General features: G+C 41.0%; 2 protein-coding genes and 1 non-coding gene across 8 annotated transcripts in view; 2 read left to right on the top strand and 1 right to left on the bottom strand.

The window, feature by feature from the left end:
* XPOT (exportin for tRNA) overlaps window positions 1-14,755 on the bottom strand; it is a 28,752-nt gene extending 13,997 nt beyond the window's left edge. Inside the window, exons 1-11 of one of the 6 annotated variants that reach the window (XM_068998451.1) lie at window positions 14,212-14,755; window positions 11,109-11,217; window positions 10,013-10,146; window positions 8,115-8,197; window positions 6,970-7,026; window positions 5,452-5,521; window positions 4,164-4,382; window positions 3,406-3,590; window positions 2,877-3,045; window positions 1,395-1,631; window positions 1,036-1,074 (exon numbers count right to left, since the gene is read on the bottom strand). In XM_068998451.1, coding sequence (XP_068854552.1) covers window positions 1,036-1,074; window positions 1,395-1,631; window positions 2,877-3,045; window positions 3,406-3,590; window positions 4,164-4,382; window positions 5,452-5,521; window positions 6,970-7,026; window positions 8,115-8,197; window positions 10,013-10,072 — 1,119 coding nt within the window. In that variant the 5' untranslated portion in view covers window positions 10,073-10,146; window positions 11,109-11,217; window positions 14,212-14,755. Of the gene's footprint in view, window positions 1-1,035; window positions 1,075-1,394; window positions 1,632-2,876; window positions 3,046-3,405; window positions 3,591-4,163; window positions 4,383-5,451; window positions 5,522-6,969; window positions 7,027-8,114; window positions 8,198-10,012; window positions 10,147-11,108; window positions 11,218-13,605; window positions 13,798-14,211 lie in introns of those variants that run through there. The other 5 variants (XM_068998458.1, XM_068998465.1, XM_068998473.1 and 2 more) reach the window with 5 other exon arrangements.
* Window positions 14,756-14,847: 92 nt separating this feature from the next.
* RPL18A (ribosomal protein L18a) lies at window positions 14,848-18,432 on the top strand. Its single transcript, XM_068998491.1, has 5 exons — window positions 14,848-14,955; window positions 15,355-15,534; window positions 16,103-16,232; window positions 17,754-17,863; window positions 18,283-18,432. Exons 1-5 carry the CDS (start codon window positions 14,938-14,940, stop codon window positions 18,373-18,375), a joined length of 531 nt encoding a protein of 176 aa, XP_068854592.1. The 5' UTR covers window positions 14,848-14,937; the 3' UTR covers window positions 18,376-18,432.
* On the top strand, window positions 16,842-16,973 carry LOC138104817 (small nucleolar RNA SNORA68). Its single transcript, XR_011148302.1, has one exon. It is a non-coding gene; the product is annotated as a small nucleolar RNA SNORA68 (small nucleolar RNA).
* Window positions 18,433-18,511: the final 79 nt, after the last annotated feature.

The following is an 18,511-nucleotide window of genomic DNA, read 5'->3' as shown; positions in this document are numbered from 1 at the left end:
TCAAACCAACATATTTCAGGGCAGTAACTTATTCCAACTTTTAGTATCTTAAGTGTACTGCAGTAGTAATATTTGATGTAGCTGTCAGAACAAAAGACAGTCACAAAAATAAAAAGATTCAGTGTTATTATCAAAGTTCTCTTATTGTGTTACCTAATCCAATTTAAACAGACATCAGACAAAAGGAGATCAAGATAGTCTACACCATAATTATCCAAATTGAACTTTTCATGTTACAACAGGTACAGAATTCAGTTTTCTTTGTAAAGGAATCACACCCATTAGCTGTATGAACTTACAAAATAACTGCACCAATCTAACCAGTTCAACATCCAAATTAGTACATCTACGTCGGTGCAGAACAGTCAAAGAATGGAAATAGAAGGACTGGGCTGAAAAATTCATGTAAGTTTACTACTTCCAAAAGTGGACATAAGCTTTACTTATTAAACTTAATGTTTTACATATAAACTTAAGATTATCTAAACTCAAGCACATAAACTTGAGCTTAATGTATATTTGATATAATGTTTAACACATAATTGCTCAGAATTACAACTGTTATCTCTCAATTGTTGCTTCTTTCTTAAGCTTAACTTCTATTATTAAGGGTTATATTTATGACAACCCTTCCTAGATTTCTTCCAATCCTTTGAAATTAAGGCAGGTTTTAATAAAAATAAAAAACTTCAAGAAAACAATTCTTCCTTGTTGATTTAAGAGTATTCTGTGAACAGTATAGCCTGCAGAGGAGTTTGCCAACATATGCATTAGGGTTGTTTGGGAAGACAGCTCTAAAACAGCTTTCATCTTCATACACAATTCAATATAGGTTTACTATTTAAAGAAACAATTGCAGTTACTTAGCAAAAGACGGAACATACTGTCCTTACTTTTAAGTCTTCACTTTTAATTACTGTCACATACACATTGAGGCATATAAATGAAATGCGATTTGTTTCAGCAAAATGAAATATACCGATCCAATGTGTCCTTGAAGTACAGAATCTGTAGTAAAAAAAAAGAAATACCTACCTCTACATTAGCTTTTTGTTGGTCTGAAAGTGCAGAAAGCTGTAAAATAAAATTCAAGTGTTATTTTTTTGTATTCTAACTCGGTCATTACTGTCTAATAGGAAAAGAAAGACTTGTTTTTTTAACAGCCATATGATCTGCGAGCCTTCTTTACCCTTCACACAAGATTTAACTAAACTCCTTCAGATCTCTAAACAATACTACAGAAATAGCATGACCACAGGCATTAAAGATACTGAATGCTAATTAGTCAAAAAACCTATTTTTCAAGCCTGTTTGCACATAGTATGAGACATTCACACAAAAATCAAATAAAATCATGTCAGAATGGGTGTTAAATTGAAGGCAGACATATTTACTTGTTTCAGGATGTGAAGGTAGTCGTAACAAAAACCAATGATGTTAGAAGAGATGTCATCATCTTCATGAATTAGAAGTTGCAACATTAGGGCCACTTTTGCTTCAATAGCTTGCAGAGTGTCTTGAGCACTCTTCATATCACCATTTTTTATCAGTTTAGTCCAACTAGCTATTAATGCTTGCCCCATCCCATTGACCAGCTTAGAAAATCTGGCCAGAAAATCCACATCATCTTCCTGCAAGAAAAGACACCTGATTAAAAATCCTATCAGAGCTTATGTTTAAATAACATGAGATTACATACAGACTGTACTACCCATGTCTAGTATGTAGAATTAAATCAATGCTTGTCTCCTAGCTGGAAACTACAATTGCCTGGTTCATTTTCCCCTGGGAATGGAGAGAGGAAAAAGTTAAAGCAATGCCAGATTTGACTGTCCTCCATTACACAACAGTAGCTTGCTTCATCTCTTCAGATTTGTTTCTCTCTTTACAGCAAGAGCAGGATCAAAATAAAAGCGGTAGCACATGCCTACCATACATTTTAGGCTGTATAAGAGGTAAATCTTTTTATGGGAAAACTTTAAAGAATTAACAGCTGTAAGTCACTTCAGAAATACTGATAATGAGTACCTTTCAGTACTGCCTGTAAGAGAGAGTTAATATTAAATACTTCTGGCTTGTTTTTGCAGAAATACGTTGAGCAGAACTGAGACATACCCCTAAAGCAGTCACCTCAAAGAGATGCTTTGGTCTCTGACATAACTGTACAAAAGTGAAAGAATAACAAGTCTCCCTAAGAAAGAATGAGGTAAGATTTTTATTAGTAGGAATACAAATTTGACAAAGGTTTCAAAATTAAGAGGTAAAAGCCTTGCAATCTAAGAACTACAGCTTCAGAAGGACTGGTTGTTCTTTCTCCACAACAGGTAGTGAACAGCTGTTCCTTAAACACGGCAACTGAACAGGGAATGTGTTTAGTTAGTAGGTATACTTTTCCAGCTTACAGATAAGCATTTCAAGCCTCATGTTTGATGGTGCACACATGCAAAACAGTATACGTGTTCTTAAGAAAGTTCTTTCCCCTAATTATGCATAGAATTTTTTAGGGTGAGACATTAGATCAGCTATCTTGGCTGCAATACCTACTACAGAATCATTCGGAAGGGCAGATTCAAGACAAGGAAACACACAAGCAGTATTAACAGTGGGCACAACATGCTTCAGGAGAGGAACAGAGGAGTTACATAACACTTTGTTTCTAGAATGAAACACAGCATGTTCAAATTAATAATGAACATTAACAACAAGCTCTTACATTTAAATGTGAGAAAACTATAAGAAGTGTTCAGCTTTGATGCAAAAGCACAAGTACTTCCCTCTAACCTATGGACTGTTTTATAGTTTTCTGTGCATCTGCTTACTTAAGAACTGTCAGAAACCTATGACTCATTCCTATTGTTAAAAATCAATACACAAACCTGATCAATACTGAAGAGGCCAGCAGACTGCAACACTTGACATAAAGACTCAACCAATTTTGTTTTATCAATTGGGTCCATTCCCTTATTTACAATTTCAAACAAACAATCACAGGCTTCTTCCCGGAGAACTTCCACAGACATGTGACCTAGCAGCATATTTATAAACCTTCAGAGAAAAAAAAGTTTAGCTTTATATGTACAAAGTAACATTGTATAGAAGCTTTATATTATTTGTGTGCATATTTACAATGATCTCTTTTTATAAAACAGTGTCTTTGTAGTGTATTGTACTGACAAAACTCAACATTTTATACATTTTAAAGAGAACACAGCAAACTGAGTAGGGTTTAGTTTGGCCATTATACCAGCTTGGCTTGCAAAAACAAATCACTCTCCTAAAATTCCCAAAACTCCAAAGATATAATATACAAGTCCTTCAAAGATGATTTTTAATTTTATTTCATTCTATACAGTCAGCACACTACCAAGGTTATTTTGCAAACCTTTTCCATCAAAACCTTCTTACCTTTCATTGGCTATCAGGCTCAAATCTATCCAGGATACATAAGCTCCAACTACTTCAAGGCACTGGCATGTCAACTCTGAGTTATTATATTGATAATTTTGTAAGATTTGGTACCACGATTCCACCAAACTTGGAATGCACTGTTCCCTCATAGTATCTTTTAATAAGGTGTTCCTACGAGCCTCCTATCAATACAGAAAAAGGATAAATCAGCCTTGTCACAGATTAGCATCTTGTCAAATTAGTAGCAGTTTTGTATCCACTGCCAGACATCACATGTCATAGCAAGATAAATAAATCAGAAACCCAGAGAGAATGCTTTTTTTCCTTTCCAACAAATAAAACCAAAATATCCTAGGTTTTCCCTTTTTTTAACCACAATGCCCAAACACTGAAAAAAAAGGCAGAAAAAGAAGAGCACCTCCCTAGATCATTAAATGGACTTTTCATGTTAGGACCCCTTAAAACATGCACTAGAAAAAATTAACATTTTAAAATGAGTCAGTCTAGCATTACATTGGCAAACTCGGTTGATTAATTTTTGCTTGCAAGCTTTCAAGCAAAACAAAAAATTAACTGAAAAGTATGAAATCACAAAAAGCATTAAACAACATATGGCTTTTGGATTTAAACTACCTAATGTGTCTAAGGCAGAGCTGCCACAGGAAAAAAGCATATCTAAAAACCTTCTGCTCTAATTAAAGTAAGAGAACTTCTTAAAAATTTAAAACAAGTGTTAATGCAAAATAATAACTTGCCTCTGATGTATGAACAACATCCCGGTCCACCAGCTCAGCATCGACAGCCATCAGGATTCTGAGGTACATATCCACACCTCGTGGATTAAGGTCAACTACTGACAGAATGTCAAAAAAAAACTTGGGCCATTTTGTGAGATATTCAGTAACAAAAAGCAATGCAAAGACTTGTGCTGCTTTGTTGCGAATAAAAGTCTTCTCAGGCTGGGGATTCAGCATCTGGCAGAAACAAGACATTTCATGCGTATGTTCTTAATAAACTAGAGAAGAATCGTATGGGTTTGCTGAACTCTCTGTAGTGGTTAATGTAGTACCTCTCTTCCTGGCTGAGACCAATAAATAAACCCTTACCTTTCCAAGGAATTTGAAGAGAATTTGGCTAAATGGTCATGCAATAGGGAGAACGTTCTCTATGGGCAATACAGTCCTAAGTCTTTCATTCAGTACCAAGACATCAAGTGTACTACTCAAAGACTAAAAGGTCACTTGTCAGTTTGGTGAAAGTTACAGTCTTCCTGCAGCTAGCTTGTACCTGTGTTAGATATTAGTGCTAAGAAGAGCAAGGCAAGTTCCTAAATCTAAGGGGAAAAAATAAAATCTGTCACTACCAATCTCCTCTCCTTTCCACTTTTATAAACTCCTAAATGGAACAGTTTGGCACAAAGTAAAAACCAATTATATTCCATTTCCTATTGTTAAGTTTTCTACACAGCAACTATGTTAATCTTCAGTGCAGAAGTCAAATGACAACTATATAATGACAGGTATGGGCAAAGACTTGTATAAGCCCAGTGGATGGTTCTGCTGACTGCAAACCCCTGGGTGGAGCTGATACTACAAGTTTGGCTACAGTAATTAATTCCACAAGAAAGAATATTCCATACTCTGCCATGGTACTAAACAGAGGAGCAATAAACATCTGCCAGCATTCTAAGTAGACAGGAGTTCTCTCAGGAGGGTCTTAGAAACAGAATTACTGCTCCTCCTCCAGGCACTCAGACCATCAGAAATCTGTATGATACCTCTCTAAAGGGAACCTTATTTCACACATAATTGATTAAACCACAATCATTATGTCATGCAAGAGTTATGTATTTAGTAATAAGTTCAGGCATGGACTTTTCTACAACACTTGGTTTAAAAAAATTTCTCACAAACCTGTAACCATCAGATACCAAATATCTTCAGGAAGCCATCTTTAAACTCAAATGACAGATTAAACATTTAGTCCACACTCAGTGCCCTATGTCAGCCTAACGGGTAAGACTGCTGTGAAGGACATACGTACCTGTGCTTGCAGCCATGTTATGAGTGTTTCCCTAATTAGCTGCTGCTGGACTTCAGTAAGTTCAGAGTATCTGAAACAAAAAATATTGAGGTCAAAATGTAAGTGTGCTTCATGACAAAGACCAACACTCAGTAAAGCAAAAACTCTTATATTGTACATAATGTTCCACATTAACGTAAATGAAAGGTTTCTAGGACAGCAATTTACAAAGCTATTTGCGTGTTAAAATTTTGACTCAAAGGCAAAAAAAATGAAAAACATTTTACCCGTAGTAATGGATGACATTTTGAGGCATTACTGCCTCCTATATTGGAATAGAAGCTTGAAATTTTGCAGGAAGGCTGCTCTATCAGGGACATGACCTACAACCCTGATAAAAATACACACTTGACCATAAGCCAAGGGGAGAAGGAAGAGACATCTGTATATGCTTGAACTTGTTTACTACACATTGAAGACTATCACTAGTGAGTACAAGAAGTCCTTCACTGATCTGACCTACACTACATTTATTATCAGACTTGTGTCAAAAAACCCAAGGAAGTAATTCTGCTTTATGTCATACACAAAGTCCCGGCAAATTTTGACATTATATGCAGCCCACCTCAAATACTACCCATGCCTCTGCCAGGACTAGAGAAGCTGAGAATACTCTATTGCAAAGAGAGCTAGCTATATGCTTGTAGAGTCCTTAATAGGAATGACTGCTGAATGGGACTCCAGTGCTCCTGTGACAGCCAACTATTCATTAGAGAGGAAAAAAGCACCCCACCAAAAATGTTGGAAGAAAACAAGCAGCAGGAAAGCAAGAGAAAACATACTGCAGGAAGCAGGTGACAGTAAAGGAACAAGCAGAGGAAAGCGGACAGTGAAGTAAAATTAGGTAAATAAAAAAGTCTTTAACATTTGCACTCATACCTAGCTAAAAATCAGCCACAAAATACATCTTACATTAGGTGTATTACAAGCAGTCACAATGATATTCAAAGATTCCATGTTACTCAATTCCAGACCAAAGGAGCCCAAAGTGAGAAAAAAATATAGTTATGCGCAGTTAAATTTATATTATTAAAAAGTATTTTTCCCTAGAATTATGGTTCTATGAAACCACCAGTCAGTGAAAAGACTTTCTCAACATCTCTGCCATGGTTATTTAAAGAACAGGGAGGGCTCTGTCTGAAGTCCAGGACTCTGTACAGAGCATGGCTGCAAAAATCATTGAGAGTAGAGAGTAAGGCTTGAACCTCCAGACAGGAACAGCTAAGTCTCAAGCAGTCCTTGCTAACTGGGTCTGCACTGGGCCATACCCAGGTTTTAGACTAGTTGAGAGCAGAGCATGCTGCTCAAAACCTCTCCAAGGAAAAGGTAAAGAAATACAAGAAAGCTCTCTGGACCAGACTACAGACACCTCATCAACCACAACTAGGCAACATACACCACAGTAAGTTTATTTGCAAGCAGAATAAAAAGGGAAAATTAAATGGATGTGTATGGGCGGTGTCAAGAAAAATTACTCACTTGAACTTAACTTGATGTTCCAGAACTTGAAAGCAGAAGAACTTGATGTGATCATCACTAGAAAAGAAAATTCTGTTACTGGAAGCAATATGGTACACATTTCTGTGAAGAAAAAAATCCTCAAATATTACAACCAGATTGCCCCCCCGGCACCAGGAAGAAACAAACTTGCTGCTACTGTTACATCAAAGCAAAAATGTCAAATACTTGAGCAATTAATCTGGTAGAAATGAGCAACTGTTACACTAATATTTATGTTTGATACTAGTCATTTTTTTTATAGCCACCTAGTTGTTATGGTTTGATTTCAGTATTGAACAAACAAAACTACAATACCTACTGTATCCCGCCCTCACAAAAATCTGTCACGCTGCAATAGTATGTTCAAGGCCCACTACTACACTAAGTACAAGTTGTACACTGCATCTTAAAAACCAAAGGTAAAAAACTGAGGTATAGATTAAGAATAGACATTCCACATGCTCCGTCATCCACGCCACTTTTTCATCTTATTATCTACAACTTACAACAATCATAATGTACATTTTAAAGATTATAATTTATAATCTTATGTGGTTTTAATAACTACACATTCTCCCGGAGTCAGTAGTTTTGATAAATCATTTACAAAAAAGCATTCACTATAAACTACTGCTGTTATTCACAAGACATGCACCCCCCAATTTCCTTCCAACTTGAATTATTCTGTAAAACAGTGACAACCTAGTATTTTTGATGTAAATACATAACTATGTGCAAAAATAGTGGTGATTACACACTCTTTGCATCTTGAAAAATGGGATGGCCTACTCCATAGAACAGGGGCAAGGAACTACTTATGAGATTACTGCATATAAAGTCTATAATCTCACAGTGGGCAACTTTCAGCACTTCTTTTCCCCTGGATTTCAAACACCAGCAGTCTTTAGGCTACTGAACTATCATGGAGTTTCATTTATACATTGTTCTTCCTTGAAAGGCATTATACAGAGGCCAGAGATCAACTGTGATACTAAAAATAGTATAAGACCATATTAGCTTTCAACAATTTAGTTTGCCTATTATGCTGCACTGCTAAATCAGACTGCCATATATTACTAAAAAATAAGAAAAATAAGAAAGCAAGAAATTATTAGTTACATTACCTGTATATACTCTGAGCTAATGCTTCTGCACAGACTTGCCAAGCATCCTGAGATATCTTGAGCTGCTCAAAGTAGGCTAGTGCCTGCAAAAATCAAGGTAAGTTTTGCTTAAAAAAGAACAAAGCACATAGCAATACATCTCATTCACACTTGCCCTCATATTTAAACAGCTCTTCTTCAAAAAACCAACACTATTTGGATACATTTCAGTGGCTCCCTAATCACCTTAACACTGAGTGGATTTTTTCCAAATGCTAATATCATAAGCACCCATTTCATATTCAATACAAAGATTTTTGTTACTTGAATACAGAAGTCATAGAATCAGAAGTGTTGAGGTTAGATGGAACCTCCAGAGATACAGCTGACTAGAGCAGCTTGCTCAGGGCCTTTCCGTTTAGGTGGAAGTTCACATCCAAGTTAAAATTCCTTCCACAAACTCTGAAGACGTGGTGATTTAGATTTTTCACTGAAAACAACTCACTATTTTTGTTGCACCATTTTGCATGTATTCAACACCCCAAGCTCAAAAAACACTCAAACACTGACCACCCAGACAACTGTCAGTTTATGAATCTTCTACAGATATTGAGAAAACATCTAGCAAATTTTAGATAATTGAGTTACTTATCAGGACTTCTAAACAGTTTTGACAACAGTTAATTTGATGTAATTGCTTTAAGGTTCAGTGTGGCCTGTAATACAGAACAGTAAAGCAAGTTTCGAAGCAGAGATTAGATTAACAACATTATTTCAATTCTATGAATGCCTGTATTTCAAGGTGGAGGTTTGGTTGCTGGACACTTTTAGGGGCTGCTTTTTGCATGAGTTCATAAAGGTTTCCATTCACCAAAGTCATCTCCCAAAGTAATTATTCAGAAGTAAGTTCTAAAATAAGAATTAACTTCCTGTAGTTAGTACTAGTGATTTTTTTATCCTTAATATATTGTTTTACTAGAAATGGTTTGATACTTCCCTTATGTTACATCTTACATGATAGTGGAAAAGGCAGGTCCCCTTCTGCTATGAAATATTTCAAAACTGGGCAGACTGCATAGTTAAAAGGTCAATAAATCTAAAAGCTTCCAGTTCTAGTGATATTCTATTAACAGATCACTAAAGATTAGCTATATCCATCCTTTTAAAAAGGACAAATACCCAGAACCAACATATTTAACAGGCTGCTTAGCAAATCAAACCACACTTGTAACTGTTTTAAACATTCTAGGATTTGTTTTACAAACATAAAACCATGGTATTAACATCCTCATTCCTGAAAGATTTTACTAGAAGTTACTTTGTAGACAGTTAAATCAACATGGTAATCAGTAAGCAGAGATAATTACTCAATAGTTATATAAATAATAATTTCTTTTCATAAGAGCATCTCTTATGCAGCAAATGTTACCCACATACCATGATTACTTTCTTAACCTACTTTACAGTAACACAAGCTTCACAACAATTAAACCCACACATTGCATTAAAAAGACACTAAAGCTAGGTAATCCATTAAAATTATAGTTAAAAATTATCTAAGAATCAACAGGCCAATTTCAAGCAAATTGTTTTCTGTGGCTGATTTTCATTCCATGAGAACCTATGTAAGGAGTTGAGCAACAGCTACAAAGAATTGAAAAAACTTAAATACTCAGAGTCCAGAAAAATAAATTCTATGCATGTTAAGTGCAATTAAACTGAAGTGCAACAGAATTGATAATACACAACCCTCAGCTTACATGTTTGCAACATGACTTTGTTTCGTACTTGCAACCACAAACCCTATGCACTGGCTTACAAAATAAACCCACCAAACCCCCTCAGCCCATGAAAACATGAGAATTTTGCACTGCAATACCACCTCCAGTTATTAGAGAGAAGAGGAATTAATTACATACTCTTTGTCTGAAGTCTGCATCAGCATTTGGGTTTAGCCCTAAAAGGGCTTGTTCATCCATCTCTATTGCTATATTCGTTGTTTCCTGTTCCTAACTGCTTTGCCCACTTCTTCTAGAGGGGAAAATACGATCATCTGCAAATAAAGAAAGTTTATTTGCTCAGCAGAACTAGAAAAATTAAAACCAGGACAGCAACAATGACACAAGTTGGCCCACAAACCTCAAACAATGTACTACAACTAAACATGAATGCACATACTTCTGATACAGCTATCAGAATTCTAAGTCCTTTTATCAACTTTTCACAGTACTATATTTTGTACTGAATAAGGAAATTTCAAAGTCTTCATGTATTGCAGTTCTCTTGAAAAGAGAACTTAGTTAACAGAAAGATGGCATTATGTATTCAACTGAAAGGCTTGAATTTCAAGCATGCAGGAGTTTCAGCAAGATATGACATATGCATAAATCTACTCCTTCAATGAAAGACCACAGGTTTTTTTTTCCTGCCACAAAACTGCAAAAAAACCCAAAACAAACCAACAAAAAACCACTACTAAACTCCAATATAGTTAAGATGCTTCATAAACCCACTTACAAAGTATTTCCCATGGTGGGGGCAAAGTCATTAGGAGGTCTTTCTTCTAAGGCAAGCACATACAAGCATCTTAGAAATTAACCACAAAATACACCATACTGAGTTGTTGACAAAAGCTTTCTGTTCCTACTGATGGGTGCTGATTTACTAGCAATGATTTTTATTTAGGAAATTCAGTGTAAAATTAACAAGTGAGCTAGACAAGTGTTCTAAAGATGGCTTGCCTCTATAGGCAGTTCCACAATGCTCTAGCAAAACACAGAAAACTAAAAAAAATTAAAACTTCTCTGTCAAATACTAGGATGCTGTTAAACAACAAGAGGGGACAAAAATCCATCTATCCTTCACATCTCTGCCCCACCTTCCCCCCCATGGTAACATAGTTAATTAGGCTGAAATCAGGCCTAGTTATGTAAGTATGTAGGAGGTAGAGGAAAGGAAGAGACAAGAGGAAAAGATGAAATACAAAGGAGCTGTGGTTTGAAGCTGCCTACATACCCATGGGTAGAACTTCGAATTTCTTAGTATTGCATCTCATGCATGCTCTACTGTTCACCCTCCCCCACGGGAAGAAAGGTGGCACAGTGACAAGCAACAGCAAGCAGAACTGAAAAGGAGAGCCCAGAATTTAATGTGGTTAGAGACTTTTATAGAAGAGTCAAGACAGAATACACTATGCCAAAGTGGATAATGAAAAGCAATTTAATAAGTAAAACTGAGTTCATACAAAAAAAATTGCAGGTTTTGGCAGTATAGAAACCAGAAAGTCTGGAACAAAGCGATGACTCGTGGCAAAAGAAGCCTCACAGATTGCCTTAGTCACAGTGATCCCCCTCAGGGGCAGAATCTCTAGGGATTAAACTTGCTGTGCTGAGTCTTCTCCCTCTGCATCCCCAGCCCCCAACCTGTTTTCCGCATAATCAGTATCCAGAAGAGACAGATTAAAAAAAAAAAAAACAAACATAAAATGCTCTAGGGAAAATTATTTTTTTTTTAATAGCATCTTTTGATTAGAGTCTGGTCCAGAGTTACACAACTATTTAATATACAGAAGCATTAATTTTGCATACTTGCCTGCTGATATCAGCACATTACTATCTTTTTGGAAGATGATTTATACCTGGGTGACAAATTTTGCTATTAAAAATAATGTGACTCAAACACGTATTCTCTCCACTTGTCATTGCTAACAGCAATGCCAGTCAGTTCTACTCATTTTCTAAATGCCTCATGAGTGTATTTAAAATTTAATCTTCTATCATATAGCCTTTTTTCAGTTTCATCTTGACTAGCCAACTTTAAAAGACAATCAATGAGATGAAATATTTGAATAAGCCTCTTGCAAAAGCTAATAAAATAGCTTTTCATGCCTCATGGTTTTACTTAAGCAGGTAGCTTTTCTACCACGAATCTATTTAACCAGCCAGTTACACTTCAAAAGCAAAACTGAACTGTGATTTCAACAGTACTAATAATTCACAAAATTCATTGCAAAATGCACTTAGCTATAGCATCAAGTTTGTCATTAAACCAAGTTTTATTTATAAAACCAATTGATAACATCAATAGTTCATATGCAGCTGTGCAGAAAGTATTGTCTTATTTACTTAGATTTTTTCTTTTGTTAAGCAGTACACCATGTCGGGTGGCAAACTCATCTTACAGTAATTAGGAGGATGCAGCTCCTTACCAGTGAAGTCATACAGGTATGTCTCATCTTTACTTCCTTTCCCCTACTAAATACTTAAAAATGCATTTAATAGTAAAGATTGTTTTCATAGTGAAGAAGAGGAGGAAAAAAAAAGTCAACCCACTTCAAGTGGGGAAGACTGCCCAATTAACAATACAAATATTGTCAAAGTGTATAACTTCGATCCAGATATAGTCCAATTGTGAAAGAATGAAAGCATTCAGAGCATTTTAACTACAGATGCTAACCACGGGAACAATGCGCAATTAAAGAAAGCTTCATGTGCAGCAGTCATTTTAAGTATTTACAAGATGTGATAGCACAGGGGGAGCCAGTGGCGTGCCTCATTTGAATTTCCTCAAGTTCTCTCTCTAATAAAACAAAGACATTAAAATTCATCTTTTACCATCTTTTTTGCGGTTTTGCTTGCTGCAAACCTTGGGCACATTTACAGCCTCTGGGCTCTAGACCCTTTACACTGACCCAACACGCGGTTAAAGCCAACAGCTGTGTAACTTACTCCTACTTCGTCAACTTTTCAACTGGACTAGAAAAGTTTTTCTTTCTGAAAGTAACATTAGGCACAGTTTTACTGGCAGGAATTCCCCGTAAAGAGTAAGGCCTCCTTGCCCCCGACCCAGACTCGGTCAGAGCCCGGTCTCCTGTGGCTGGGAAGAGCCAACGCCGCTCGGCAGCGCAGCCGGGGCAGGCGTCGGGAATTCACAGCCCCCCGCGTCCAGCTCGGCGGCGTAGCTGCCCGCTTGTCCTTAAACCTCTCCAGCGCCGTCCCAGGCCTCTGGGAGCGACCCAGCCCTCCCACCCGCGGCGGGGACCCACGGCTCCGACCACGCCGGGACCAGCGGAATATGGAGGTGCGGGGAGGTCCCTCCCTCCCCTCACGCTGGCGTTCTACGATTTCTTCCTTCCCCCACCGGAACCACAGCGGATGGACAGCCACCGAGGCGGCAGCTCCCGCAAACAGAACCGCACCACAGACTACAGCGTGTATTACAGAGAAAAACAGATATTTTTCGTGGCATCCGCATGGCGGGACCGGCGGGGCCCGGCCGGCTGCGGCCCCCGCTGTCCCCCAGCAGCGAGGCCAGGCGGACACGGAGGTGCCTCCCCCTCTTCCCCGGAGCCCCTCGGCTGCTGGGGAGGCGGCCCCAGGCTGAGGAAACCGGCCGGGGGACTCGCAGGAGCCCGCGGGCGCCGCCAGCTCAGCCCACACTGCCCCTTCCCCCCCCGGGCTGAGTCAGCCGCACCGCGTGTCGCATCTTGCCCGCGCCCCCCCCCCGCCGGTACCTTCCCGGTCAGTGCTCCATCACCGCCGTCAGTGCTCCCGCCCACCCCAACGGCTCCGCAGCCGCCACGAGCACAGGGAGCGGAGCAGAGCGGAGCCGGCCGCGCCGCCTCGGCTGGCGGCGGGAGGAGGAGAAGGAGGGGGAGAAACAGAACCGCCCCTCTCCGCCAAGCCGGCCGGCCGCGGGGCACGCCGGGATGTGCCCCGGCCGCGGGGCAACCTGGGAGCCGTAGTCCCACCCCCCCCCCCCCCCCCACCTCGGTACGGCCGACACCGCTGTAAAACCGACCGCACCGGCGGAATAAACTGCAGTTTCGGGCCCGTCCCCGAACTGCCCCCAGCATCTGGAAACCATGCTATGTTGGCGGGGCGGGGCTGGGCCGCTGGTGCGAGCTCCGCAGTCACGGACGCGCACAGGGCAGGGCCCGCGCTAGCGGAGGCTTGTGCGTGAGGAGCGATCTAGTTATGTCTGCACATGTGGCACTGGGCTCCTGCGCACAGGGCTCTGCAACGCAGCGCCGTGTACGGGGATTTGCGTCATCACACGCCCGCGTGGCCGTCGGGCCAGACTTAAAACCGACCTAAACGCGAACAACTGCATTACAAACCCGTCCCAGCCGCGCTGCAGTTACACTATCTTTCAAGGCAAAACCCACTCCTGTCCCGTGGCTACAGCAGCGCAGCTCTCAATGGCGTGAGGCGCCCAAAGCTCGAGAGACGCTTGTCCTGCCAGCAGAGCCGCTGCCCGCTCACGGTGCACCGGGGAGCGATGGCCCGGCGGGACCAGCCGCAAAACAGAGGGATCCCATGGAACTGAGTGCGTGGGGGCGATCCGCAGGAGCAACTTCACGGCAGTCAGTGACCTCGCTCTCCCAGGGGACGACGGGCGAGAGAGGTTCCCCCGACAGCCCTCCGCTCCCGGCTACTGCCCCGAGGGGAATGCAGTGCCTCCGCCTGGAGCCTCCCTGCCACGTCCTCCGCGCCAATGCCAGCAGGGCTGGCGGGAGACGGAGTCACGCACAGCCAGCTCTCCTATCGGGACCATGCAGGCCCGCAGCGTCGGCGATGGGAACAGGGGGCCGGGGCGGGGCTGCGGGCAGAGCACGGGGCAGGACGGGCGCCGGCCGGGCCGGGCCAGGCCACGCGCCGCCGCCAGCCCGGAAGCCAGGCCGCGCGCGGAGACTGACAGCAGCCTCCTCCTCCAATCGCGCGCTGCTCGCAGCCAATCGCCGCACGGGCCGCCGGGGGCGGGGCCGGGCCCGGGTGACTGACGTGAGGCGGCGGAGCACGCTGCTGTCCCTTTCCTTTCCTGCGGGCCGCGGTGGAGGAGCGCCATGAAGGCGTCGGGCACCGTGAGTAGGGGCCGGGGCCCGGCGAGCGCAGGCGGGGCCGGGAGTGGGGCCGACGTGGCCGTCGGCAGGGTGGCGATGGTGCGTTGTAGCGCTCGAGAGCGGCCCGTGCGTGCCCGAACGGCGCCGCCTGGCCCGTGAGGCGCCGAGGGGCCAACATGGCGGCGGCGCCGCTCCCGCCTGGTGCGGGCCCAGATTGGCGGGCGGCATCGCGGGGAGATCCGCGGGGAGATCGACCCGCCCGGCGCAAGGGGCTCTCTCCGCTTCTGGATTGAGTTCCTCTCGTCGCGCTGTTCCTTTCTGGAGCCGCGGAACCTGCGGCGGGTTCGGCGTGGGGTGGGCGCGATGGTGGCTCCGCGGCTCGCTCACTCTGCGGGCCGCCTGTGTTTCGTGTTCCTCCAGCTGCGGGAGTACAAGGTGGTCGGGCGCTGCCTGCCCACGCCGAAATGCACGACGCCTCCTCTGTACCGCATGCGGATCTTCGCTCCGAACCATGTCGTCGCCAAGTCCCGATTCTGGTACTTTGTTTCTCAGCTGAAGAAGATGAAGAAGTCTTCTGGAGAGATTGTGTACTGTGGCCAGGTGAAGGATTAAAAACGTGGGAGGGTCCTATGGAATTCCAGCAGGTTTATGTGGAAGGATTTTATAGGAATCACAGTTATTGGGTGTGAGGTTGAAAGCCATTTATCTTCCAGTTGCTGTGAAAAAGAGTGACAAGTTTGATTTTTGAATGTAGTGGTACCTGTCCTGTAAACTAAATAGAAACTTATTTACTGGTTCAGAATTATGAGCCATGTGTTGCTCTCTTGTTCTTAGACTTGGTTCATTGTGCCATATACCTTTTAATAGGCATCTGAATATTCATAACCCTGGGAAAGTGGATGTTTATATGCTTACACTCCTGTATCTTGATACTTAAAGAACACTCTTTAGAGCTGAAATCTTGTCTTTTTCTTTGAATTACTATAGTTTTCCTCTCTGAATTACCAAAACTTAAATCCAGCTATGTTGGTAAGGGGAAGGAGTTGTTTTTTGACAGTAAGACTTAAAACAGTGGTTTTGTTAGAGCTCTGAAATATTTATTATTAAAATTGTAAAATGGTGATAGTACATCACCTCTAACTATTTCCATGTTTTTGTGTAATTCCAGGTGTATGAGAAGTCCCCTCTGCGGGTAAAAAATTTTGGTATTTGGTTGCGCTATGATTCTCGTAGTGGAACCCACAACATGTACAGGGAGTACAGAGATTTGACCACTGCGGGTGCTGTCACTCAGTGCTGTAAGTATATGTAACTGTTGAGTTATAAAATATGAGCAGAAGATTAAATCTTAAACTAGGCATAAAGCATGCTGACTTAATCCATGGTAAAATAGCTGAAGCACTGGAAAAAATAAAGGAGGGAGTTGCCAGATATTCCATAGATGTTTATCTGTTATGCATGTGGTATCTGACTTGTTACCTCTCTTTATACAGTTTCTCTGACTGGAAAGTATTCCCACTTCATTTTGGTGTGTCTTTCTGCAATTCTAGTAATGAGTTTTGCTGTACAAACTGAAAATTAAATGACTTTGTAGGTGCTGTATTTCCTGCACTGTGTTGATTTAAGGTAGTTAAATATATCTTCCCAAGTCTTGTGAAGAGAGTATTTCAGAGATCATGTGGAACATACTAGCATCTGTCCTTTGGAGAACAAGTCAAAAAAAAATCAGGATTTTTTTTTTTAACAGGAAAAAACCCCCATTGTTACTCCAAGATCTCATTGTCTCATTTCAGGGAGAATTAATGTTTGTCCTGATTTCAGTCTGTTTTGTGAAGTACTTGAGGGATAGACCATTTATATAGCTGATGCTGTTGATATTTGACTCCAAGGTGTTAGAAGCACTACAGATTGCACATAAAAACCCAAAGAATATTGTTCTTAATAATGATATTCTTGTCATGTGTGCAAATATTAAATGTATCTTGTCGCCTTTCAAAAGCTGAAGTGCTGTTGAAAGTGAAATTTAAGGTTCTACATTAATGTATGATAATCCCTGTTAATTAACATACCGAAGGATTGCTTAAGAGACCTAGGAACCTTATTTTTCATGATACAATGATTGATACTTCTATATTGAAGAGTAGTTGTGACAGGTAAGTTTTTAATGGGTGTGTTAGATCTTCATGGGAAACGCTGTAGTATTTGAGCAGACATACCTTGTGGAACTAGCAATGGATGTGATTTGAAGCCAGTGATTTGCACTGCTGAATCAAGGAATTTTCAGGTAGCCCAAGTACAGATGCTTCCTTCTATTCTGAAGGCCTGATTATGTGGGATGAACATCAATTCATGGTTCTATTGCTGGTCAATTTCAATAAAAGTAAAGATAACCTCAGGTCATACCTTTACTTGCACCTGCCTGCTGGAAGGGAAATTGTTTTGGAGTTCATGTGTCTTTCCAGTAATTGTATTTCAGTGTTCATTCTGAATCACAGGATTTTTTTCTCTTGCAAGAGATTAAATAGTCCTAGGTATCTTAATTATGTCTGTGTGTACTTGAAATTGGACAAGAAGAGTAAGATAGCACTTCCTGTTGAGGAGCTTACTTAGAACTTACAGGAAGAATTTGCTGCTGCTTGTTGGTTTTGTGATATTTGTGCCATCACTTCAGTATAATAGAAACTGTCATTTTAATTACAGCTGATCAGAAATTTTAAAGGTTGTAGATGGCACTATGAACATTTCTTAAATGAAAGGCTGTCAGATTCTTAAACTGAAAATGTCATGAAATTTATTTTTAATGAGTTCTGTTGTTCCAGACCGTGATATGGGAGCCCGTCATCGTGCCCGTGCTCACTCTATTCAGATCATGAAGGTTGAGGAAATTGCTGCCAGCAAGTGCCGCAGACCAGCAGTCAAGCAGTTCCATGTAAGTGAGCCAACACTGCAGTGGCCAGTGGGTCCTGGTCTAACGCTGGACTGGAAGGGGGGATCTCTCTTGTGTGGTATAGGTTTGCTTTGCAGCCAGAAATACGGCAGGAGCCAAACTTGGGTGCCTGTGTTTATGGTGTATTATGATCAAGGCTTCTACTGATAGAAGTATTTGGAAGAAAGTCACAATAAAGCAAATACATGTTATGGTGCAGAAAACGTGCCTCTTACTGGCATTACTTTGAAAAAAAGAATGCAGAATTTAGGTGTTTGTTAAGTCCTCTGAAGTATATATTAATCTGTGGATGGATTACTTTTTTAAGCATAAGTTAGTTACTGAATGCAACTTGGCTATTGCAAACTGTTTTCTGTTGTTTATCTAATACCTCAATTAACATAGAAACATTTTTCTTGCAGGATTCTAAGATCAAGTTCCCGCTGCCACACAGAGTTCTGCGTCGTCAGCACAAACCACGTTTCACTACCAAGAGACCAAATACTTTCTATTAAATACAAAAACGTGTTGTCAACTCTGTGTTGCAATAAAGGTCTTACTGGAACCTTTCACTCCCGTTGTCTTTTGGAGACAGTGTCCTGATTATCTTGGAGTCCCCCTTCTTACTCTTTTAGTTTCTGTAAACCATTG

Source organism: Aphelocoma coerulescens, chromosome 1A (assembly GCF_041296385.1).
Source record: "Aphelocoma coerulescens isolate FSJ_1873_10779 chromosome 1A, UR_Acoe_1.0, whole genome shotgun sequence".
Classification (NCBI taxonomy): domain Eukaryota; kingdom Metazoa; phylum Chordata; class Aves; order Passeriformes; family Corvidae; genus Aphelocoma; species Aphelocoma coerulescens.
This window is presented reverse-complemented; position numbering and strand designations above follow the sequence as displayed.

Excerpts from the sequence above, each read along its gene's own strand:
- RPL18A (XM_068998491.1), top strand. Across the intron at positions 16,233-17,753 it reads GGGTGCTGTCACTCAGTGCT|ACCGTGATATGGGAGCCCGT; the intron begins GTAAGTATATGT and ends CTGTTGTTCCAG. Across the intron at positions 17,864-18,282 it reads CAGCAGTCAAGCAGTTCCAT|GATTCTAAGATCAAGTTCCC; the intron begins GTAAGTGAGCCA and ends TTTTTCTTGCAG.